The following is a 27108-nucleotide window of genomic DNA, read 5'->3' as shown; positions in this document are numbered from 1 at the left end:
AGGGATCCATTTTCTTTACTCAGTCGCAGCTGGCAATTTGATTTTTTTTTTAAAAAATTCTCTATGGATATCACCGATCCTTTTCTGCCCCCACCGAAATGGTCTTACTAAATTTATTTTCCTCCATTCTCTGCAATCTTATACAAGCTTTCCTGGAAACTCCCAGGATTTAAATGGATATGGAAAGAATTTGCTGAACTACTGGTCGCTGGCATAACTTCAGCAATGAGAGACCCAAAGGGATGGTTGTTCCTTTCTGCACTTCTACAGTAATGCCAAAAACTCGGTACCGGGCAAACGGAATGCATTCTGTCATTCCTTCTCAATGCCAGGATAAACCTGGCATGGGCAGTTGTTGGATCTCAAGGACCCACCCACCAGCTTGTCACTTGGCTGGTACTCCCTGCTGAGCAGCTGACTCGGTGATCCTTCAGTTCCATTTCCCACAATGCCTTGGGATGACATCGTGTCTGGTGCTTTGAGGCCCATTTGAGAAAAGGGCACCTCTCCATTACCTGCTGTTGTTGCCAGTGGTGGGTTTCAAAGTAGGTTACCACTGGTTTGGAGGGCGTGGCTTGGTGGGCCCACTTTGTGCGCGCACACGAACTTTGTGCGGGTGCACCAAACGAACACTTTGCACAGGCACAGAGGCTTTCCTACTCACCTCCTGCAATCCTGCAATCTCCCCGTAGCTTCAGCAGCTGACGCACGGCAATCTGCTGTGCCGCGCAAAGCAGCTGCGCTTCAAAAGCAGGGCATAAAGGTCAGTATGGGAGCCTGGGCGGGTGGGTGGACCCAACATCAGCTCCTCAGAGAGAACCGGTTCGGTCTCTGCTGATCTTCGGCACTACCGGTATGCCAAAACCAGGCCAATCTGGTAGAATAGCACCACTAGTTGTTGCCATCCCCAGGTAAAAGTGTATCTTTGAAATCTAGAACTGATTCCTTCATAGGGCCCAGAGTTGTAGTTGGTTTCCTTGCCATTTTGCAACAAGGGAGAGAAAGGCAGGATCAAAATCTAATAAATGAATCACCATTACCAAGCAATATTAACCACTCCTTCACCAGAGTCCAAAGCTTTAGCCTGTTATCTTATTTTCAGCTCTAGCAGAAACAGTGGAATAGACTTACTTACTTACTTACTTTACTTTTATTGTCACTGCACCTTGTACAATGAAATCAAACACCATCTTCAGTGCACATCATGACCATGACCATGAAAATAAACACAAACACACATCCTTCACCCTTCACACATTGAACCGAAAATCCCCAACACCACACCAACACTGCACTATACAGCAGAATTCAAAAGAGCTACTGCCCTGGGATAGAAACTGTTTTTCAGCCTATTTGTCCTTGTTTTTATTATTCTGTACCGTCTGCCAGATGGTAATAGTTCAAAAAAAGGGTTCCGAGGATGAGGTGGATCTTTGAGAATGTTTTGAACTTTCTTAAGGCAGCGGGAGCTATAAAGCTCTTCCAAAGAGGGGAGAGGGCAACCAATGATCTTCTGGGCAATGACATTAATCCTCTGGAGTGCTTTCCTATCTGCCACTGTGCAATTGGCAACCCATACAGAGGTGCAGTATGTTAAAATGCTCTCTATGGTGCAACAGTAGAAGGTCACCAGCAGTTTTTCATTCAGTTGTTGTTTTCTGAGAAGTCTCAGGTAGTATAATCTCTGCTGGGCCCTTTTGACCAGGGCTATAATGTGGGAACCCCAGGTCAGGTCCTCTTTTAGGGTAACACCCAGAAATTTAAAACTGGCCACTTGCTCCACTCGGTCTCCATTGATAAACAAGGGCTGGATGTCTGGTCTGTTCCTTCTATAATCCACTATAAGCTCCTTGGTCTTATTGGTGTTGAGGACCAAGTTATTGTCTCCACACCACGAAAGCAACCAATGAATAAGCAAATAAATAATCCAACAATGCGGAATAAAGCTGTATGGTTGGGAGGTTTCACCTGCTGCTGAGATCACACAAGCATGCCAAATATGTTGCAGCATCTCCCAACCATACACAAATAGTAAGCTGCTTTTTTTTAATATCTGCGTATCATCTGAAGATCTTCATTACCAAAACTAACAGTGTGACATTATTTTATTCAGCTTCCAAGCCAAAGTGGAGAACAGGATTGGGTTGCAGATTTTTCTCCTTTCCTTAATCTGTCCTCTTCTACTTTGAACTGAAACGGGTTTACTCAGGAAGCAGCAAAGAGATGCTTATTGATCCCCTGGGTGATAATTAATAGGAAGTAAATGGCACTTGCGATCATTGCTTCCACTACCTATTCATAGAGCAACAGCTCTAATCACCTAACGGCTTTGTTAAATTCACCTGCCATTAAAAGCATCCTTAACTTGATGGCAGAGGTGGTTTTATCTTCAAAGATACATCAATAGCTATTAGGCAAGGGCCCCCAAACTTGGCAACTTTAAGACATGTGGACTTCAACTCCCAGAATTCTCGCCAGCATAGCAATTCTGGGAGTTGAAGTCCACAAGTCTTAAAGTTGCCTAATTTAGAGACCTCTGCTATTAGGTATGGTTTTGGAATTTTCATTCTATGAATTTTTACCAGGCTGCCGTGGTTTGGATGATTTGTGTAACTTTTGTATCACAATTTAAGAATAAGGACTAAGACACATTCAGTATAAAAATTGCCTGCAAGGTCATACTTGGAACGCTATTGTTATTATACATAATTTTTACTGGGAGCTTTAGTGACACTAAAACGTTTTTCTGTTCTACTTAATCTGCAGATAAGCAATATGCCTGTTATTAGGAAATTTGAAGAGAACATTTGGCCCATCCACTGATTCACTGCTACTATGAACAATAAAATGTTTCTTGTCCTAATCATGTTGTAGCGGAAATGATGCATCTTAGAAAGACTGTCTGAATCCCTTCCCTCAACTCTGTGATCAGGTCCAGTAGGGCAAAGAAAATATACCATCAATAAACTATCTGCCAATGAATGGTAATAGAGTGAACAAAAGTAAATCATTAAGTCTAATTGAACACAGCAAAAACATCACCAAAAGTACCTCCCTAGATTTTTCTTTTTTTTAAAAAATATGATGATGATTTTAAACCTGTATGCTGTCCAGCTCTCTATGATTCTTGGCCATTCGCAACAATCAAATTACAATTCAATCCATAAAAGATAAAGATTTTAAAATGGTAGGTTGAATGAAGCAATCAGGTCTCACTCTTCCTCACCAAATGCCTCGGGTTAAGAGACAGGTCTTTAAGGCCCTTCAAACAACATCCAATTGAGAGCCATCCAGATATCGGGAGGAACCTCATTCAAGAGGGCAGGCACTGCTACGAAGAAGGTACACTTTTGGAGTCCTCACAGATGACATCGTTTAGTTGAAGGAATCCAGACCAGGCCAACCCTGCAAACTGAATTGGCCTGGAAGATTCTATGAGAAATTAATCTGACTTTCTCTCACAATGGAAATAAATTACTCTGAACTTCTCCTTTATGTAACAAAAAGGAGAGACTAATATGCACATTATTTCAACATGCTTCTTGCAGAGTACACTGAAATTTCTCAAATCTCCCCTCAGGAAAGAAATACAAATGGCAATAGCATAAGCTTATTAGTAGTGGAGATGAAAGTGTGTGTCTATTGGGCATCACATTGTACTAAAAACCTTCTCTAATCCAGTGTTCTCCAGATGTGCTTGGTGACAACCCTTTCATTCAGTCAGGGTATCTACTGAATACATTTCATGGAGCCAATGGACAGCTATAAACCAAATTACATATTCACCAGCATAGTGTTGGGGAAGGTTGTTCTAAAATCCTTCTGTTCTTTAGAAGTGTTACACACATACACAAATGCTGTTGGAATGCGCAAAGATATGCCCGTGTACATGATGTATATGCTATTACCAGACATAGTGTGGAAAGAGAGGGAACATATTCCTGTACTCATCAAAGCTCCTGTGGCTTTTTGAGCTACTTTTGAGATTGGAGGGAAGCACAAGTCAAGGCATCAGTTAGTACTGTGCGTAACCGACAATGCTGGATAGAAGAACAAATGCTGTTCTTTGCTTCAGGAAATAACAAAACTTATACGAAAAGCCCAACTTATGTGGGCTGTCATATTTAGTCATACTCACTTAGTCCCATGAGATAAAGCATCTTCCACATATATACTATGAAGGGAACTTTGATCTCCAAAGGATTTATTTTATTCTGTGCATTTTTTAAAATTCTGAAATAAGCTACACCATATAGAGTGAATCCTAAAGGTGTAATGTAAACGTCCTTTTAAAGACTTAGCTTGCTGATCAAATAGAATTGGGAGAATAACATTTTGGTTTTTGTAAATACTTTTTTTTAAAGCAAAAGTATAACTTCCTTATGTCTACCATGCGTGCATCACTGCCCTCTTCTGGATGGAGTTATATGAAGAGTTGCAACTCATTGTGCCAATATTACAAGACAGGTAAGATAGCAGAAACAACAGCCACCAGGAATTTTAGCAAAGTGTATTTATAAACCCTACATATATGTACATACATACACATACAGAGACATATATGTACCACCCAAAATATTATGGATCATTAATAATAGCTACAATATAAAAGAGCTCAAAAACATTCAGTCAGTTATCTATGGAGATTCTCAGCCATCCAGGTCATGGTTGTTTCAAAGATGCTTTTTCAAGAGGCAACTGGACTTTCTTGTTTTTCTTTGAAGATGTTTTGCTTCTCATCCAAGAAGCTTCTTCAGCTCTGACTGGATGGTGGGGAATGGAAGGATTTATATTCCTTGCAGACAGCAAACAGCTCCCTCTCAATTGTGGGAGAGGGATACGACATCATCTATCTCCAGTCTATCACACAGTTCTTCCGGCAGTTCCAAGAAGGCTCCACACTCCTTTGCACTACCCAGATGACCCTGAGGACACAGATAAACCTCCAGGGGGCCTCAATGACTCTCTAAAATAATGCAAATAACCAGCCGTCTGCAAGGAATATAAATCCTTCCATTCCCCTTCATCCAGTCAGAGCTGATGAAGATTCTTGGATGAGAAGCAAAACATCTTCAAAAAAAAACAAGACTCTTTGAAAAAGGTGTCTCTTGAAAAAGGACAACCATGTGCTGAAAATTCATAGACATCTGTTAAATTACTTATTTAACTATGAGAAAAGAATGAATGAATGTTTTCCCCCCCTTTTTATAACAAATATATATATATATATTAAAGTACAGAGAAGAGTAGCTTTGTTATTGTCTTCTTACCTTATTTCCCAAAGAGAAGCTCTTGAAAGATTAAAAAAAAATGAAGATCATTATTTATGATCTTCAAAATAATGCAGGAGAGGGTGTCATTTGCCATATGTAAAATTATGAATAGGAGCTAATAGGTGGACATGATGTTAATGAAAAAAATCCATTTCAGACACATTAAACTGCAGTAGCTATACCGGCTAAAGAGAGCAAAAGGAAAAAAAAAAAAAACCTTTAGACAATAAATAAAAGATTGCAGTTCCACACAATGCATAGATAAAAGCTAAGAAGCCCGTAAATCTCTAGTAAGAATGGCTAAGGTCGCAAATTACCACTTGCCATCCAGAAACTGGCACCCGTTCAAAGAAAGCTCTGCAATAGCTCAAGCACCCAACTTAGAATCCAGGCCCTGTTTTTTTCCCTTTGCCTCTGTCTCTTCCACAGATAGAATTCCCACATAAGAGTCAGTTGAATCAGAACAACTTAATCCTGAAAAATTTCCTCTATACATTCCAGAAGTGGGTGTTGGGGAGGAAATGCTGTTTCAATAACACTTTGAAACACGATCCCAGAGTCCAACAGAGAAGCGTTAAAGGGGGGAAAAATGGTGCAGGAGAGAAATATTGTAAATATGGAAACTTTTATTTCATTATTATTAAACTCCAAGAAGCATGAATGGGGAAGGCCTCTCTCTAAACAAAACTCCCCAGATATAATAGCTGTGGTGTGTGCAGTCTGGGCTTTTTCCTGCACGCTTACATACTCAGTTTCTCCCAGCAGCTGCAAAAGAGGGAGGTTTGGCTTTTATTACTGAGGAACACAGAGGCTTTTTGATCTGCTATTGCTACATGCATACCCTACACACACACACACACACACACACACACACACACACACACACACACACACACACACACACGGCTGGGAAGGAAAGGGAGAAGGAAAAAAGTCCATTTATTCTGTTTTCACCAGGCTTGTGCTATTCTTCATATACTGATATCCAAGGGCATACAAGTTAGATGAAAACTGGGCCTTGGAGTTAAGTTAAGGCTGTTCCATGAAGAAGGTTTTGGGGGGATGTGTGTTTGGGAGAGATGCAGAGACACCTTGTCTGTCCTCCCCCATTCTTCTGAAGCAGTAATGGAAGCCCCCTTCCTTCCCCCATCATCAAAGTGCCAGACAAATCTTTTTCAAAGCCACTCAGAGTTAAAATTTCTAGGCACTAGAAGAAATTTTTCTTTGAAAAATAATCACAAAGCACTATTATACCATCTTCTTAATAATGCCTTCAAAGGGCATTGTGGGTCCCCCCCCGGCTTAAATTAACTCATTTCAACAAAGTTGGCTAATTATTTCTTTGGCACTATGCATCCTAATGGACTCCCTTTTGTTGACAGTATTTATTATCAGTCACTGCCTCTCTTCGTCCTAGCCTCAATTCTTCCTACTGTTGCTGTGAAAGAAACGTTTTTTTTTAAAAAAAAAAAAAAAACACTTGTTGGGATGTGGATGTATTCATTATCTGAACTCCTGAATGAAAGCCTATGTGAAATGAACTCAGACAATTCAGAGAACCTACCTGGAAGTCAAAGGCAAACTGTTTTCAGGGAAAGCCCTTATTCATAGTGTGACACTAATTTTGGAAGTAGCGGAAGAAAATATTTCACACTGGGACCTGTACAAGTAGACAATAGGACCTTCAAATTTCTAGGTTCTATCATATCACAAGACCTAAAATGGACACGTGACATCAAAAACATCATCAAAAAAGCACAACAAAGAATGTTCTTTCTGTGCCAACTCAGTAAGCTCAAACTGCCCAAGGATCTGCTGATATAGTTCTACAGAGGAATTATTGAGTCTGTTATCTGCACCTCTATAACTGTCTGGTTTGGTTCTGTAACCCAACAGAACAGACACAGGCTTCAGAGAATAATTAGGACTGCAGAAAAAACAAATATGACTTCAGCAACAGAGTGGTCAATGTGTGGAATGCACTACCTGACTCTGTTGTTATATCCTCTATCCCCCACTCCTTTAACCTCAAACTATCCACTACTGACCTCACCCCATTCCGAAGAGATCTGTAAGGGGCGTGCATAAGTGCACCATCCCTGTCCTATTGTCCCCATTTATTCGTACCTATTTCCTGTATTCTTACTCATGTTTATACTTAGTATTTAGTATTTTAGTATTTATTTGATTTGTCAATCGCTTACAAGATACAGGTATAAGAATAAATATAGTTTTGAATACATGAGATAGATACTTATAAGAAGAAGAAAAACAATAGGACAGGGATGGTAGGCATGATTAGTGCGCTTATGCATGCCCCCTACAGGCCTCTTAGGAAGGGGGTGAGGTCAATAGTAGACAGTCTAAGGTTAAAGTTTTGGGGGTTTGTGAAAGAAACTACAGAGTCAGGTAGAGTATTCTAAACATTGACCACTCTGTTGCTGAAGTCGTATTTTCTGCAGTCAAGTTTGGTGTGGTTAACCTTGAGTTTGTATCTATTGTGTGCTCTTGTATTGTTATGATTGAAACGGAAGTATTCATTTGCAGGTAGGACATTGCAATGTATGATTTTATATACTAATTTTATATACCGGAGGCGGCATAGTTCTAGATTTTCTAGGTCTAGAGTTTCAGGTCTGGTGGCATAAGGTATTCTGCAATGAGTAGAGGAGCGGATAACTCTTCTTGTGAAATATTTCTGGACTTTTTCAGTTGTGTTAATATCAGATACATGACATGGGTTCTAGACTGATGAGCTGTATTCAAGTATAAGTCTAGCAAATGTTTTGTATGTTCTAGTTAGTAGTGTGATATTACCAGAGAAGAAGCTATGTAGGATTAGATTAACAACTCTTAATGCCTTTTTGGTTATGTACAGTGGGCTCTAGCACTTAGATCATTTGATATGAGTACTCCACGGTCCTTGACAAAATTTGGATCCACAACAAGGTCTTGACTATTTAGCTTGTATTTTATTTTCTGATTTTTCTGCCAATATGTAAGACAGAGCATTTATTTGTTGAGATTTGAAGTTACCATTTGATTGACCATTCTGATACATAGTCAAGGTCTTTTTGAAGGGTAGCAGTATTGTCTGTGGTGTTGAATAGCTTTACATCATCAGCAAAGAGAACACAGTTGCTCTTAATATGATCACAGAGGTCATTTATGTAGAGTATGAAGAGAGTTGGTCCTAAAACACTGCCTTGGGGGGCACCACTGTTGACAGGTACAGGATTTGATAGGACGCTCCCAATTTTGACCATTTGTTGTCTGTTTGACAGTAATGCTTCTATCCAGTTATGTAGGTGTCCAGAGATACCATAAGATTTCAGTTTTAGGAGTAGTTTGTCGTGTACCACTGAATCAAAGGCTTTACAGAAGTCTACGTAGATTGCATCTATTGCTTTGCCCTGATCAAGTTGTGTAGTCCATATGGTTTTTGCAGTGTAAGAGTTGCAGATTACAGGATAGTTTTTTTCTGAAACCAAATTGTTTATTAGAGAGTAAGTTGTTTGTCTCTAAGTGGAGGATAATGGATTGGTTAATAATTGATTCCATGACTTTACAGGTGATGCAGCATAAGGAGATTGGTCTGTAATTTTCAACCAGGCTGGGGTCTCCCTTTTTGAAGATGGGGATGACCGTGGCTTGTGACCATAGTTTTCGCAAGGAGCTGGTCCTGAAAGATTTTCCAAAGATTATGCTTAGAGGTTCGGCTATGGCAGTGGATAGTTTTTTTAAGAAGTAGGCACATATTCCGTCCAGTCCAATAGATAGAGATGGTTTTAGATTGTGCAGTGCTTTTTCAACAATGTCTTCTGTAAAATCGATATGCATTAGATCATTGTAGTTGTCTGTGGTTCGACTAGGAAGTATTGGGCTTGATCCTTTGCTGTTTATAAATACTGAGCCAAAGAATGTATTAAAGAGGTTTGCTTTGATGGTGTTGCCGTTGCAGTCTTTGCCATTAGGTCCTTTCAGGGGTGGGATAGACCTTGAGTCTTTTAGTTTGTTGTTTACAAAATTATAGAAAGCACGGGTGGAATTTGTGTGTAGATGGTTTTCCTCTTGTTTAATGTGATAATTAGTGCATTCAGTTTTTATCTGATGGCATAGATTTTTGTATTGGCTTTTGAAGTTCGCAATGTGACCAGATTTGTTTTTTCGCCAAAGTGATCTCTTTTGGGATAGAGGCTTCCTTATTGTTATGGGTAATCTGTTTTTCCTGGTTTTGGGAGTTGTTATTGATACATATAGTTTGATGGCTCTTTTGATTTTTAGTAAGAATATGTTGTAATGGTCTTCAACAGTATTGCATCCAGTGAATAGAAATTGCCAATCAAGGGAAGAGAGATCGTTGATTATAAGAAAGAACCCTGCTGGAAAAGGGTTCTTTAATTTGTATTCCATAAACTGAATTCAAACTATTGCAGAAGATGAGATCGAGGCAGTTGTTAAGCCTAGTATTGTTGGTTACTAGTTGTTCCAGTCCCAGATTTGTTACTGCATTGTAGAAGGTTGCATGTATGGGTTCAGTTGTACATTTGTTTAGGGTCCAGTTAATATGAGGTAGATTGAAGTCACCAATAAAGATAAAAGCATGTGGGCAGGATGCTGCCTATGTTAGTAGTGTATTTAGCTTGTTTACATGTTCGATGTCATAATCAGGGGCTCTGTAACTAGTAAGAACTGAAATGTGATATTTAAGGTCAGTTCACAGATAATGGTCTCAGGAAGAGCAAGCTCTTGGGTAACTTGGATGTTGTTTAGATGTAGGGACTTTTTATAGAAGATAGCAACACCACCTCCTCTACGTATTTCACTATCGGATTGGTAAACATGATAGTCTCTTACTGAGGTAATGGAATCAGGGAGAGATGCACTGAGCCATGTTTCACAGACAAATATGATGTCAAATTTATCCGTATTTAGTAAGAGGAGAAATTCAGGTATTTTATTTACAAGGCTTCTTCTATTGAGTAGCTTGCATTTAAGGCCGTTGTAGTTTGAATTGAGGTAATTGGGGGTGTGCATGCCTAGTCTTATACCTATTATCTTGTAAGTGATTGACAAATCAAATAAATAAATAACTACCAACCTGCCTTCAATCGAGTACCTGTATACTGCACAAGTCAAAAAGAGGGCTGTGAAAATATTTACAGACCCCTCACATCCCGGACATAAACTGTTTCAACCCCTTCCCTCAAAATGATGCTATAGATAGAGCACTGCACACCAGAACAACTAGACACAAGAACAGTTTATCCCGAACACCATCACTCTGCTAAACAAATAATTCCCTCAACACTGTCCAACTATTTACAAAGTCTGCATTACTATTACTATTAGTCTTCTCATCACTCCTTATCACCCATCCCCTCCCACTTGTGACTGTATGACTGTAACTTTGTCGCTTTTATCCTTACAATTTATTTTGACTGTTTCCCAATATGATTTGATTGTTTATTATACCCTATGACTATTATTAAGCATTGTACCTTATGATTGTTGACGAATGTATCTTTTCTTTTATGTACACTGAGAGCATTTGCACCAAGACAAATTCCTTGTGTGTCCAATCACACTTGGCCAATAAAGAATTCTAGTCTAGTCTATTCTAGTCAGGCTTTTTTTTTTTTAAAAAAAAGACAGCCATATGAAAAATATCAAATTATTCAGGATGTTGGTACTTTGCAAAAAATAGTGCAGGTTTTTCTAGACACCATTTTGCAATGGATCCAGTTTGGAACATCCTCAAAATTGCAGTATCAGTGGAAGATTCAGGGGTACAGTCTACCATGATGGGGCAAAAAGCAGCATTCCAGTAAGGAGGAATTGGCCAGGGAAAAAGGGACTCAAACCAAGCCTGAGGGGAAAAGGAGAGTAGGGAAACTGTGTGGCAGCAGATCCTGCAGTGATGTCAGCCAGCCCAGCAATCTTTGCAGTAACAAAGTGACCTCCTTCCCTAGCCTGCACTGGGGGTACATGGTTATCCAGGAATTCTCCAGCCCATGACTCTGGTTCTCACAGACTGTGTGATGCTGCTTTTTTTTTTCTTCCTGTTAACAAGGATGGTGAGGCTGAACACTAATGCTTGGAATCAAGAATTAGAAATTATTTAATTAGCGCAAAATTACAAAGCTGGGAAGGAGCAGTACCTAATAAAGAGCAAGAGCTCTCCGGTTCTAACTTTTATACCAACATACATTTAACATTTGATAGAGATTTAGATAATCAGATGTGTGATTAAATATCTGATTTTCCTTCCCATGCTCTCAATCACCAATGAGAAGCCTGTGTTTTAAGATTTATTACATTTTGATTTGCAATACTGAATTTTGGAACAATTTTGTCTAGTTTTTTTCAAGCTTTTCAATGAGTCCAGCCCATCTTTTGCATCAAGTCCAGCTAACAATATTTCTGAATAAATTAGAATAGATTGTGGAAGAAGACCCATTTTATGGTGAGGAGATTCTCTATTTCTTGAAACATTTAACAATGTTTTAATGTTTAGTATTCTGTTCCTTGAATGTGTGGTCTTTCTTGAGGGTCACTTCACACACTGCTCTTAGTTTGCACAAATAGAGTTTATTTAAGATTTTGGCATTTTGTATGTAAAATAAGTATCTTCTACTTTCATGCTGTTGTGAATCTTTTAATACATCTTCCTTCCTTCGTTCCTTCGTTCCTTCCTTCCTTCCTTCCTTCCTTCCTTCCTTCCTTCCTTCCTTCCTTCCTTCTTTTGACAAATAATGTTAGAATGCAATATATTTTTATACAAGAGTAAAACTAATCCATTTGGCATATACTATGAGAAATACTTAAAATAATATTTCTTGTTATAAATATAACAACAGCAGAATGTTAATGGTAAGAAGATTGGATAAAAGGAAATAACAATGGTTGCAGTCAATGACAAAAGAGGAGATTGCCAGAAAAACCAAGCATTACTAGTATCACTACATCCTTGGGCAATCTTTTGGCATTGGCAACTTTATCTGTTTTATTTGTTTCAAAAACAATGAGACCAGCAAAGTAAAAATACTGTAAGGATAAATATGACAGTTTTTAAAGCATCACAGATGGTAGCACTTCATAACACTCCTGAACACAGAGACAAACACACTCACAAAGCTGAAAGCGTACAAAATGTTTATGAAAGATGAAAACTATCCATGCTCCTTTCCTCTTTTACTACTGCTTCCAATCTCTTATACTGCTTTCCTAACAGCACAGTTCATTCTAAGTGGTTGTTATGAAACCTGGTGTGTGGTGGTCATACAGCAGCTGGGGTTAGGAAAGTCAGTCTAGTTTGTATTTTCTCTCTTCAGTCTGGGTTAGGGGGATATTTCCTCAAACCAGAGCTAAAGAGCTTAGAGTGAATTTCCTTTGCCATTCTACTCTGAATAATTTTCTACTGCACAGTCAACATCTGCTGTTTGAACTTCCATCTTGAATAGCTGCAGTCCTACAGATGTTGTAAGACCAGACAAAACTTAAGATCTTCAATAGCAATTTTATGCCAAAGAAATCCATGCCAAGAGATTTGACAGATATTGGACACCCTTAGAAGAGGAAAAAATAATTTTGTAATGAACAAAATTGTGAGGCCAGATAAACTAAAACAATAGGCTGTTATAGGAAGAACTCCAGAAAGGATCAAAATAATCAATTTTAAATTATTTCCTGGAATTTTATCCAGCATGATGGCTTTACAATGAGCCTTAAATGATCCATTTACACCTATTTTTTACCAATTACTTTCCCTTGTGCAACAGTATGTAATCTAATTGGCAAATAAAAAGAATGTTTTTATATACATCAGAGCAAGTCAGGAAATGTGTTCAGTAGAATCACAAAATACTTTATCTGTTCAGAATGCAGGTAGGAGATTGCCTATTGGAATATTGTTCTACACAGGAAATTAGCATTTCAGAGGAGAAACAGGCTGAGGTGAGACATACTTGTTTACTTCATTCAGGGAGCTTTAAAACAAAAAAGTCCAGAATGAATAAAAATTCAATGACAATATAGCTGCAGACTTCTTTAATAGGAGCTGATAGAACCAATGGCCTTTAGGGGCTGTTTAAACATTTATATAGAACAGTGGCTTTTAGATATTGCAACTTGAATAAAAAGTAAAACAGAGAACTTGCTGAAGTGGATCACAGTGTTTCTCTACTAAAGAGTTCAGACCTCTTCTGGGACCTTCTAGGGCTGCTGCTTAGGCTACATTAAAGGAAGAGAGGCTGCTGAGATTTAAATGTTTCTTTGTGCCTTCTTTTCGTCCCTGTTTTCTTCAAAGATGGTTGCTAGGGTCACCAAATAGCTTTATGCTTATGATCAGAGTGGAAGGAAGGCAAGCCCAGGAACCAACTTTTCATTATTTTTTGTTAAGGATTTTACACACAGTAAAAGTCAGATCCAAAGGGGAAAAAATAGAAAAGAAAAAAGAAAAAAAAGGAAAAAGGTGCAAGAAAAAAAGGAAACAAACTATAGTTTATTATACTAATGACTTCCAATCTTCCCTTCAACAGATATTAAGAAACCTTTTATCTCCCTTCCCATTTAACTATTATTCCAGAAATGCCTTCAATCCGTAATTTAACTTTCAGCTTTTCAAACATTAAATCCATAAATTATCATTTCACTTTTTTTTTCTTTTAGCAAAAAGCCCATAAAAGGTTCCCAACTCTTTTAAAAAGCACTTGTCTTTTTCTCCTTGACAAACAAGTTAGTTTTTTATCTTTGGCCAATTACGGCATTTTTACAATCCATTCCTCCATTATAGGAATTTCAGTACTCTTATCATCCTGGCACATATAATAATCTTATGACTGACCAACTTTTTAACTAATATATTGGCTAACATGATTCTGAATCCAGACTGTGCCACAAGATATATCTCCCACAAATGTTGCATTCCTGACTGGAATTGAAGAAGACCTTGGTGAGGCTCTGCAGTATAACACTGGCAACTGGAAGATAAAGAAACGCTGTGTGGTCTGTACAAGCACTTGGTTCCATGAAATGCTGCTTAAAATCACTCAAGGGAAGCCCACCACTGTTTCCAGGGAATGGTTCTTGTATTGCTTGCTCCTTCACACAATATCACCTCTCAAGCTAGCTTCTGTAGTGGGCTGAAGAAAAGCTGCAGTACACAGTGAGGTGCTCCCTTAATTTTAAATAGCATCCAAAGGGAGAGCAAAGAAGATATAAAACTGCTGATTAAAAAAAAAAAAAGCAATCTCTGTGGAGATTTCACGGCAGGAAGCTCCCAGAAAAGGTGATAGATTCTGACCTTAGATCAAGAGGCTAAGCTTATATATGATGTCTTTGGGATGTCCTTATATTTCTGTCTTTGTGTGTGTAAATGGGAAGAAAGAAATGGGTGCGTGTGTGTGTTTCAATTTCTACCGTATATATTTCCTCTTATTGATGAGCTCTTATTAAGGTCCTTTCTCATTAATCTTGAGTGTATATGCCTGCTAGTGAAATACATATATTTAGCGAAACAAAATTCCAGGTTCTTTGAAAAGCCAATGCCATATATAATTTGGCAATTTAATTACTTAACAATGAAATTTCTGCATACTTTAGCTTTGGAATATTTATCCTGGAAAATTTACTATTAGAGAAAAACTGGCTTTCGAGAGTTCTGATTTCTGTACACAGCTCTGTGGGCAGTCTTGCCAAAGATTGTTTCCAAATGAACAAGTCACAATGCTATCAATCAAAAGATTATGAAGCTAGTCATATGCAGCAGAAAAATGATTGAAAAAGCACTGGGAAAATGCAGGAACACCATTGGGAGACATGATTTGAACTGGAAACTCCTGCAGGTACTGTTCATATGGCTTTTTCCCATCTGATCAGATGAACCCATGATACCAGATGTAGTACTAGAAAGTCAGAATGCTTAGGAGTACCACATTTTAAGGCCACATGCTTCCAGATTCCCGTCCAAATTAGGCAGCCAAAATTAAGGGCTGCAAAAAGATTAAATTGGTAGTAAAATGGCAGCAACCATATTTTTTGGTTTTATTTTTTTTCATGCCAATTGCTGTGAGAGATACGCTTTTGCATAGATTTGTACTTTATTTTAAGGTACAATTCTGCCCTTATTTCTGAAGACACATAATCAACATACTATTAAATAGGGACTTGTGTCCATGTAACATGGCCAAGTAACATACAACACTCTTCTTTAGCTTATGTGAACTGTTCTGCATTAACTCATCCAACTTTGTCAATCTTTTCTCTTCTACAGGTAGTCCTCAACTTATGGACCATAACAGAACCCGAAAATTGTGTTGTTAAGTGAGATACTTGTTAAATGAGTTTTTGCCTCATTTTACGACCTTTCTTGCCACACTTGTGAAGTGAATCACTGTAGTTGGTAAGTTAGTAACCCGATTGTTAAGAAAATCTGGGTTCCCCATTGACTTTGCTTGTCAGAAGGTGGCAAAAGGGGACACAGCAACGGTCATAAATATGAACCAGTTGCCAAGAGCCTGAATCACGTGACCCTGGGGATACTGCAATAGTCATAAGTATGTAAGACAGTCATAAGTCACCTTTTTTTCAGTGCCATTGTAACTTTGAACGATCACTAAATGAATTGTTGTAAGTCGAGGACTACCTGTATTCTGAGGTGCTGACGCCTTTCACATAATCACCACTATCACAAGGGAAGTATCATTGGCAGGCACAGAATCCTTTCAGATCAAGCTCTTTAAGTGCCATTTTGCTTACTATTTCTAGCCAGGTTAAAGAACGATTCTGGTAGAGCCAAAGCTTTATCATAAAGCAACATGCTAATGGAGTCCTTGGTGTTCTTTATACTTAGCTATTTGCTTGCAGACATCCCATTAGGTAATGAATGAAAGGTCTACAAAGAAATAACCAAGATCAGAGAGTACCAGGGACTGGATAGTTCAACCCTGAACTATAGATATTCTCTTCTATGGGAGTGTTAATGTCTTCTCTTAAAAAAGCCTTATGAGACAACTTAACAAGGTAGCTCTGCAACTTCAGCCGACAAAAGCCCTGCTAATTTTTCCTTCAGCTCTCAAGTGCCAGCTGCCAAGTACAGCAAATTGCCGGATTAAAGAACAATCCCTCCCAGTCAAAAAAAACCCCTAATCAGTCTGAGGTCAGAAAGTGTCTTTGATTTTCTTTAGTTCTAGACAAAAATCAGAGTCCAAAGCACTGCACCTTCAGAAGGTGAGGAAGAGTGCAGATTCTTCTGTCTATGGAGATTCTCAGTCATTTGTCCCAAAGGTGCTTTTTCAAGAGGCAACTGGAGTTTCTTGTTTTTGCCCCAGAAAGTCCAGTTGCCTCTTGAAAAAGGGATGTGCAGATCAATGGTGGGATTCAATTTTTTTACTAACAGTTCTGTGGGCGTGGCTTGGTGGGCATGACGTGGCTTGGTGGGTGTGGCATGGAAAGGATACTGCAAAATCCCATTCCCTCCCCACCCCACTAACCTGCTTTCCATCTCTGTTCTCCTGTGCAGGGCAACAAAAGGAGACCCAGCCAATCAGGGAGGTAGAGAATAGATGGGTGTTGGACCAGTCAGAGGTGGTATTTGCCAATTCTCTGAACTACTCAAAATTTCTGCTACCGGTTCTCTAGAACTGGTCAGAACCTGCTGAATACCACCTCTGGTGCTGATTCTTCTTTGCACCAAGAATTTTTGAAGCAGGTAGTGACAGGCTAACCATCTGGCTATTTCTAAGCTCAGAAATGGAGGAGGAATGGAGCACCATCCCTCTCCTTATACAGGACTTCAGAGAAACTCTAGAGATAAGAGAAATAGGGAACCCATGACCCATCTAGAATGAACTCAAATTCCTGTTAGCAACAATCCATACTGTTTGGGGATAGTGGGAGCAGGAGCAACAACCCCGCTCTTTTTGGGTATTTTGCAATCACATTTTTTTCCAGAAAATTTTCACCAACCCAAAGTAGTCCCTTGTGGATCCCAAGTAGTTCATCTAGACACCATTAACATATGTTGCTGCTTAATATTGATAAAATCTTCCTAGTCGTGGCACTTCTGGCTTTCTGACTGATGTCTACATCATGCTCAGACTTATAGATACCTTATAGGTATCCCCAAGCATACTGGAATCAGGAAGAATCTCTTCCCTATTTTCCTACCATTCTAGCAATCTACTCCCCAAACAAACATGATTAGAAATCTTTATTTTTAAATAAGTAACAGCGAGAAAAAGCACAAAGCTAGGCACAAATGAAGTTACCATCTGTTCATCTTCCCGGCTCTCACTGGAGTCCTCAGCCTTCCTATGAGGAGAGGGCACATGGGCCCCAGATGCTCGCTTGCCAGGGTCTGTCTCTTCTCCCAGTCGCTCACCATCTGCAAAAGAAAAAGCAGATGCATTGCAAGCTATGAGAAGACAGCGCGCAGAGACAAGGCCTGCACCAACCCTCGGCCTGTCTGATGCCAGTCTTCCACCTCCAGTGAGAGTGAATATAGGAATTAATCCATTATTGAACAAGCCGCCCATATGATTATTGTCATTTTCATGTACCGTTGTATGTTTTATGTTTTTAATATTGGAATGCTTAGCCACTTGAAGTCTTTGGAATAGTACAGAATACAAATGCTTGCAAATAAATACATACCCTATCCTTCCAGAAATTAATCTACAAAAACAATAAACTCTGCAAAGGTTACAGTGACAACAATCACAACCTAATAGTTCTTCAAAAAGCCCCCGACTGCTTGGGTCATTAACTCTCTCAGGCTACTCTGGTTCCCTTCCAGATGGTGAGTTTATAGTGCAATAAATATGCTACTATTCATATTGTATTTGAAATCTGAATGCATTGTGCCTCAAAGTAATGCTTTTTGTAGTGTTGTTCAATACTCCTGCTAGATGTCTTGTTACTGTGAAATTTTTTCTCACTGCATTTTGGGTTCTTTTTTTTCTGTTACATTTTTTTCCTCCTCTGTCCAGGAACTTAAGGCAGAATATCACCTCATTTTATCCCCACAATAAATAATATTGTGAAATAGGTTTGGATTCAGACAGAATCACTCACCCAAAATCACCCAGTGAGTTTTTGTGGTAAGCATGGTTGGATCTCTGTAGACATTTTCCAACACTGTGCCAATTAAGAGGTCTGTAAGGGGCGTGCATAAGTGCACCATCGTGCCTACCGTCCCTGTCCTATTGTCCCCATTTATTCGTACCTATTTCCTGTATTCTTACTCATGTTTATACTTATACCTATTATCTTGTAAGTGATTGACAAATCAAATAAATAAAATGAAATAAATAAACTATTTCCCCAGTTTCTTCCAGATTGCTTTCTAGTGTTTAGTATTGTAACTTAGAACCAAACAAAAAATAAGGCTATACACTGTACAGTTCTTCCCAGTAATGCACCATATTTCTATACATTTGTGTTTTTTTCAAGAGTTTTAAAACTTATTTGAAGGGAATTTACTTTCTCTCACCTAACCACTGAATTTTGTTTCTTCCAGCTTATAAAAAGAGAAGCAGGACACGATCTCCTGCAACAAAGCTGAAGATTTATAAATGTATCATGTTTGGGAAAAATATTGGGTGATCAGTACTTGAAATAGGCTAGTGTTTGTGCAGCATTAACAGGAGAAATTTCCTGCAAAGTGATAACCTTAAGACGTGGGGAGAACAGGTAGAGAAAAACTTACAGTAATCCAATGTTCATGTCCAAACAAAAAAAAAAATCACTTGAGCTAGTTAGGTCTGATGTAGGTATTTCTTTTCAATCAAAATGGCTTGAACTCCAAGAATCCACTGAATCTCCTGAAGTACCATTGGACATTAATGGAATTTGCTAGTATCCATCTCAACATGCATTAGGGAAGAGTGTTTACAAAAAATGTTACAGCAACAACAACTTTGTTATTGTTACTTTAAATCATTCATGAACAATGATAACATAAAGTAATGCTCGAATCTGTGCTCTGCAAACATAGACAGATTTAAATAGCTTCTTGGACTTCTGGCTAAGATTACGAGAGCAGTCAGATTTAGAATGAGCCCCAAAAGCCTCCTCTGAGGACATTGTTTCATCTTGAATTAGGCCAATTAATATTAATATTCCCAACTTCATTCTCTCATACATTTTCATGCACCCTTTAAATACAGGATATGAAACCCTGAAACTAGCACAGCTGGTGAGATTATATACTGCAATTATCAATGAGAAATCTCAATGCCATCATCTGTTTCATGTAAACATCTGTTACTTACTGTTCTAAATAGAGGTAGCTCAATCTTTGGGACCAGACTTTACCAGTGCAAAAATATATGTGCATGGCAGCGTAAGTACTAAACAAACACCCCTTCCTTTATAAACTAGTTTTACTGCTTTATTTTGGCATGTAATGAAGATACCTGTAAAATCTGATGAGTTCTTCCCTTCTGCAAAGACTTTTTATAGAGGTAAGGAACTAGCATTTCTTGAAATGCTACTGAATCACAATTCCCCAAAATCTCATTGTCACAATCACAAATCCCAATGACCTTCCCCACTGTCAGTGGTGAAAAATGTTGGGAGTTGAAAAACAGGAATGCTTGGACTATTCTAGATCAGGGGTGTCAAACTCAAGGTTCGGGGGCCGAATCCAGCCCATGAGATGCTTAGATCTGGTCTGCGGGGCCACCCTGAAAATAGCAGACTGGCCCGTGGTGCCTCTGCCAGCACCATGGCCACCCCAAGCTCTGTTTTTCCTGGCAGAACGCTCAGGCCACCACAGACTCCCCACAACACAAGTAACATCATGCCCCCCAGGCCCCCCCGAGGTCATACACAACCCTGATGTGGCCCTCAATGAAATCGAGTTTGACACCCCTGTTCTAGATTACCTGGTTTATTGAAATAGAAATAAAAATTATGGAGTAAATAAAAAGGAAATAGGGCTTATCATTTATTGATCTTATTTATTTGATGTGCCACTTTTCTGTGGAAAATGAATGTTCAAGTAAACTTAAAGGTCAAACAAAACACTCAGAGTACAAAAAACACCAAATAAATTAAAACATGAATGATAAAATAATTGGCCATCAAATAGTCACGGGAAATAAGAGCTCTATTACAATCTACCTTGGCTCTTCTGCATTTGGAGCTCTCTTCAGTTCTGAGCACCAAGCTTGAAAATTACAATGCAGAAGCTGGAATTGTTTTAGAGGAGAAGTATCAAGATGATAAAGGGGTTTGGAATCCAAGCTTTGGGAAGGGATAAAGCTGCTGAACACATAGCTTGCAAAAGAAAAGATGAAGGGGAGTTATGATAACAGTGTCCCAACATCTAAAAGCTTACCAACCACAACTCTTATTTTCTGTTCGAGCCAAGGCAGAACAAGCAGCACCAAGTTGAAATTTTAAAAAAGGCTGGATATTGGGAGGACTTTCCTGGTGAAAGAACTACATTATTACTTACCATAAGTGGTGGAAGAAGCTGCCTAGAAGAACAGGGGTAAACAACTCTGCTTGTTGAAGGTGTCCAAATAGGGTGGGATGACCATCTGGGGAGCTCTGGTGCACTGGGCAATGGGTTGGACTAGAGTTTACCTATAAGTTTCCTTCTAACTCCAACTTTAATTCTGTGATTAAATTAAATTGGTTAAATAGATTTTTAAAAAAAATTAAATGCAAGGGGCCAATCCAGCTCCCCCAAAAATGCACTTCATAGCCCAGAAAGGATTCAGTAGAAGAATCTTACCACAAGATAAGTGAAGTTTCTGAAAGGAGGGGCATCTTCAAAAGAGCCTGTTCAATCAAGTTCTTCACAGAAGAAACGGTGTCTCAGAGAGACCTTAAATCAAAGGTCTTCAAACTTGGCAAGTTTAAGACTTGTGGACTTCAACTCCCAGAATTCGTGAGCTACCATGACTGGAGGAGGAATCCTGGGAGTTGAAGTCCACAAGTCTTACAGTTGTCAAGTTTGAAGACCTCTGCCTTAAATTATTTGGGCTTAAAATGTTGGCATCTGTATCCAGGACAGACTTAATCTTTGAATCCAGGTGTAATGGGAATGGCTTTGGTAGGCAGAAGGAAGATCTGCAGCCCAGACAATACTCTAATAAGAAGTAGTCTGCAGGTAGGGGGGAACCATGGAAACCATTTCAGAAGGGACCCTCCCTAGTTTTTGGAGTCTCAAGAGAGAAAGGGAGAAATACTTTGAAATATTGTAACATTTTAATGTAATCTTACAGCAAAGAAAGTGCTGATGTTACTGGTTGTGCTTCTTCTGTGGACTACCTGAAAGAGCTAACACCAGCAGCACATTCATCTTTGTTCAGCCTATTATGAAAGGCAATATTTTAGAATACTGACATTTTCCTGGAATTTGATGGTTGACAGCAGTAGATTAGGGAGACATCAGCATACTGATAGTGAACCAGTTTAAATCACTAAGTGACCTTCCCTACTGGTTTAAGGTACACATTGAAGAGCATGGAGAGAAGATGGGATTATACTGGACAACACCAGTCAATAGCATAAGTATGAATTATCAGTCCCACACATCATCATGGCCTGACAGGAAGAACATGAACCGGGACAGGAAGCTCAGGACTGAGAATCTGGAGAAGAAACTACAGGTATGTCAGCCTCAGGAAAAATCACATGAGGCCAATTAAACTCAAGCAACATCTGAGCAGCTCAAAGACTCAGAAGAGGAGTAAGACAGACCTTCCAGCCCACAGATGCAGTGAGTAGAGGGGAGAGCAGAATAGAAGTCTATTAGGCTTCCCATGAAGTAAAGAAGTAAATCTATTTTTGACAACTGCCTGCAGTCTATAAAAGAATCTACTCTGCCTCTGTTCTCTTTGCTGGAGACAATATCTGACATCCAGCTTGTGCATGATATTTGTGTGTGGATTTCTGCTTCTTGGATCTGTAATCTTTGGATTGGCTGACAACTTTGATCTGGCTCTAAACTGACCTTTGCCTTCATTTGTGACCTGGACAATTCTTCAGCATGTTCCCATTCTCAAAGCAAACCTTGCAGGCAAGCCTCAGATTTGTTTCACTGAAACATCTTCAGCTGATAATCACTCAAGATTCTGTGTTTGTATGTGGTTGAAGCCTGCAGCAGGATAGGTTTGGCCTTCCAGATGTTCTAGAACAGGGGTGTCAAACTCGCGTCGTCATGGCATCATCACATGACGTGTCACGACTTTTTTCCCCTTCACTAAACCGGGCGTGGGCGTGGCCAGCACGTGATGCATCCAGCCCATGGGCCACAAGTTTGACACCCCTGCCCTAGCTGAAATCATGTACTGTACAAGATGCTAATCTGTTATTGTGCTTTTTAACATGTCACATTGCACACTAGTGCACTGTGAAATTTAACTAAATTTTACTGTCATTTTTGTTTCAGTAATTTTTCTTATCAACTTGTCTGGATAAAGTGATTGTGTTTCATTCTGTATGCACTTTCTCAAGGACAAGATGCAGTGCTGAAGAAAGAAAGAACTCCTGATGTGGAGTGCTTTATTCGGGGATGAGTGGAAAGAGTAAAAATTTCCAGACATCATGTTTTGCAGCTGAACTATAAAATTGAAATATATGGACAGGTTCTCTGATGTTAGAATGAAGACGAAAGCCATTGGAAGGGAGGTGTTTGTTTTTTTTCATATAAAAAGCAATCTCTCTAAGATGAGATGGTGAGTTTTTATTCTTTAGCTCAGTGGCCCCCAACCTTTTTTGTGCCGTGGCCCGGTACCAGCATCACAAAATGATCTGCGGCCCGGTACCGGCATCAGCATGCATGACAAGGCAAGGCGAGCCAAGCGACCGGCCAGTCAGCCGTCCCCCGCTTCTCCCCGCCACCTTCAACTCCTCCTTTGTACCTTTGTCGATGGGCTTCGCTTCAGGATGGCTTTGGGACGGTCGCTCGGTTTGCCTTGCCGTGCTGAAAGAATCCTCGTGCCTTAGTTTCGTTCGAAGCCCCCCCCCTTCGATGAAACTAAGGCATGAGGATTCCTTCAGGACCCAAACGCCGCTTTCCAACCGGAAAAGCTCACCCGGAAGCACTTTCTTGTCAAACAAGATGGCGGCGCCCAGCAAACCGGCGGCCCGGTAGGAAATGTTCCACGGACCGGTATCAGTCCGCGGCCCGGTGGTTGGGGACCCCTGCTTTAGCTGAAAGGAATCAAATCAGTTTTTTTAAATTGTATTCAATGGGACCCTGGGGTTCCACAAAAACATGATAGGATTCAGTGAGAGATTAAAAGGGGAGATTTGTGCTCAAACATGTCCAAATTTCTGTTATTAGAGCCTTGCCTCTTGGTCAGGGCCACGAGTTTGACAGCCCTGTTCTAGAACAATATGATTCATGATATTGAAAATAGTTCAGCAGCCCAGAAGAACTATGGTAGTAGAGCTACATTCCAGTCAGTCCACAACATGGATGATCTTATAGTACTGCTCTATTTTCTTTGGATGTGATGGAGGCAAAGAAAGAAGGGTTCATTTCTGAAAACACTGTGTGTTTATTTATTAAATTTGTATGCCACCCATCTTGCCATCAAACAACTCTGGGCGGCTTATTCATATTCTTGATTCATCCTACCATTTTTTCTGTTCTGTTGTCATAGCTCTGTCATTCCTCCCAGCGCCTTGATAAACCAAGGCATTAATTTGGTAAGAGGACACTTAGGAATACCAGTCAACCCCTAAACTGTCTATATAGCCTTATAGATTAGCCAGATTAATGGCATCTGAGAGATAAAAAGGAAACTTTTCAAGCAAATTTAGGAACCCACTTGGATCCAGATCTAAATTTTAAGTCACTCATTCATCTTGAAAAAGTCTGTACCAGCCTCTAGTATAAAACTGAGTCATCTGTCCATAAACATATAGGACTTACTGACTTGGGAAGTAGAGACTATTGACACATTAATGACACTGCTGCCTAACCCTGTCCTGGCTACCCAAATGCACAACAAATACTCAAAATTGGCAGTCTATTTGATGGAGCATCACTCAGAAGGAATCTTCCAATTTTAGCCTAAGAATAAGCTGGCCAACAGAGCTAGGGAAATATTATAAGTAGAACTCCTTATTATATTATGTGTAGAACTCCTTAGAATCAGAGCGTGTTAATAATAATATACAAAATACTAATGCTTTGATGGTCATTTCGAAAAATTCTTTCTTAGTGAGCATCTAGAAGCCAAGAAGAACATACGTGCCAAATTTCAAGTTTGTAGGCTTTACAGTTCTGGAGATTTTGTGATGATGCGTGAGTGTTATTTCACTTTTATATACCTAGATTATGATATGATATGATCTATGATTATAGATTTAAAACTTGGTTTAGTTATAAGAATTCCTGTCATATTGTTTTGTGTAAAATGGTTGTTAACTACCCAGAGGTATATATTTAAGATAAGTGGCCACATAACATTTCTAAATAAATTTTAAAAAGAGGGCAATAATCATGCAGTCAATGATGAGTCACTTCTGTCCCTCATCTTCCCGATTAGCTTTTTCTGGCTCCTCCCAGGCCTATTTGAATGACAGCTTGTGCTGCCATTCTGTCAGGCTCTTTTGTGAGAAGACTTTCTGAATCAGCTACGTAATCTCAGATCCTGAAACTGGATCTGAACCCCATGGAATGAGATCTGGCGGTATACACGTGAAGATTTCTAATAAGAGTGAAAACAATCACGTGCCACCTGCTGCTGGTGAATGTAACATCACACAGGATGTTTAAACCAGAATACTGGTAAATATTCAAAACAGAGTAAAAGAGAAATCCATCTTGTTCCTCAAGAAGGAGGTAGAAATCTTGTAAAATCTCATACAGAGGCAGGACATTCTGTAACATCTGCACACCGCTCTCCAAGGAAATGTGGACAATATGTATCTTTCCAATAGAATCAGCACAGTGCTAGATTCCAGATGGAAGGGGGGGGGGGGAGAGAGAGGGAGGGGAAGAGAGAGAGAAAGAGAGAGAGAGAGAGAGAGAGAGAGAGCGCACTGGGTCTCAGTAATCTTCATCTCACAGACAGTTGGGCTTGCCCCAACTTTGGGGAAATGGCAGTGGTTCTGTCAACATCTCTTCTCTTACGGTGATGCTGAGCTGTGTGCCTCGTCTCATCCATCCATTGTTTAATTACACATAACACAGAGTAAGAATTAGGATAGGTTCCAGCCAGTGCATTAATAAGTTCTCTCTCAACCTCACGGGCAAGTGCTCAGTGACACCATTCAGCTGGTAACACCAAAGAGCTTGGCATCCTTGGGCACCCCTGCCTTCCTAACTGCTGCCAGCCAAGACTGTTGCTTTCTGAAATTGGCCATGCTCTGAATGACTCTTCTTTATGATTAGGTTTTTTATTCTCCAAAGAACTAAATTCCGGAATGGGCAAGAAGCAGGGGTGGGATCCTACCAGTTCGCACCTATTCGCTAGAACCGGTTGTTAATATTCTAAGCAGTTCAGAGAACCAGTTGTTAGAAGAAATTATTGGCCTAATCCTGTAAGGAAGGCAGGAAGGAAACATTCTGGTGTTGCTTACAGAAACTGCCCCTCCGTTAACCCTTATTACATTCTTGGCAGGACTAGACTTCCTGTCTCAGGAATGTCTCTGGAGCTTTTTCCCCCTCCTTTGCTGGTACTTTGCTTGTGTGGAGTGTCCATTCAAAGTTACAATGGCACTGAAAAAAGTGACTTATGACCATTTTTCACACTTATGACTGTTGCAGCATCCCCAGTCATGAGAGGCCAGGCGAGGAGATAAGTGCCTCAATGTGAGTGAATTGAGTTGGCCACGCCCAGCCAATAACATGATCACCAAGCCATGTCCACCCAGTCACATGACCACCAAGCCACGACCACCACCTAAGCCATGCCCACAGAACCGATTGTTAAAAAATTTGAATCCCACCCCTGGCAAGAAGTACAAACGATTGCAAAACATGAGTACCACGGAAGAGTAGCTCTTGCTTGGGAAGAAGCCATTTGCCTGCCAAAATTAAATCGTTTTTGTAACATCTAAACCAAGTGCCTCTTTCTTTCCTTCCCTGTCCAGTTACTTTCTCTCTTCAGTGTCACCTCCATCTGATTTTGTTTTCCTCTATTTCCCACCCCCCAGTTTGCAGCTATCCTTTCCTCCATTCTCTTTTTATCCTTCGTTTAGGTGGTTTCTGCTAGGATTGGGTTTGTGTGTGTGTGTGTGTGTGTGTGTGTGTGTGTGTGTGTGTGTGTATGCTTTTCATGTACGGTACAGATAATTCTCAACTTAAGACTACAATTGAGCCCAGGGGTGGGATGCTACTGGTTCTGCCCAGCTCTATAGAACCAGTAGCTCTGAAGAGCAGCAGACACTGAACTGGTTCTGTGTTTGCTGCTGTTTGGCCAACCCACTTGCCTGGGAACTTACCTATCCTTTATTTCCTGCTTTTTCAACCTCAGCTGCTTTGTGCGGCACAGTTGAGGTTGAAAAAGCAGGAAAAAAGAGGCTTTTCAAACATTGCGCACCTGCACGCAGCACTTTTCAGCTTCTGGGCGGCACAGCTTTAGGTGTGTTTATACGCGCACGCAGCACGCGTCTGGCGCAGTAGTCACTGAACCGGTAGTAACACTGGTTGAATCCCACCACTGAACTGAGCCCAGAATTTGTTGCTAAGTGAGAAATCTGTTAAGTGAGTTTTAAAAATGCATCTTTTCTTGCCACATTTGTTAAGTGAATCATTGCAGTTGTTAAATTAATAACACATTTGTGAAGTGAATCTGGTTTCCCCATTGACTTTGCTTGTCAGAAGGTCGCAAAAGGTGATCATGTGAACCCAGGACACTGC

The 27108-nt window shown here is 39.8% G+C and overlaps 1 protein-coding gene across 3 annotated transcripts in view; it reads right to left on the bottom strand.

Moving 5' to 3' along the window:
• The window catches only part of B4GALNT4 (beta-1,4-N-acetyl-galactosaminyltransferase 4), a 225868-nt gene that overhangs the window by 80679 nt on the left and 118081 nt on the right, over positions 1 to 27108 (bottom strand). For all 3 annotated transcript variants that reach the window (XM_087950698.1, XM_087950697.1, XM_026668134.2), the window contains exon 2: positions 17543 to 17658. In XM_087950698.1, coding sequence (XP_087806824.1) covers positions 17543 to 17658 — 116 coding nt within the window. The remainder of the gene's footprint in view (positions 1 to 17542; positions 17659 to 27108) is intronic.

This window comes from Notechis scutatus, chromosome 1 (assembly GCF_049901735.1).
Source record: "Notechis scutatus isolate UNSWTSFEM ecotype Mainland chromosome 1, rNotScu1.2, whole genome shotgun sequence".
Taxonomy (NCBI): Eukaryota; Metazoa; Chordata; class Lepidosauria; order Squamata; family Elapidae; genus Notechis; species Notechis scutatus.
Note: the sequence above shows the minus strand (reverse complement) of the source record. Positions and strands in the feature narration are given on the sequence as shown.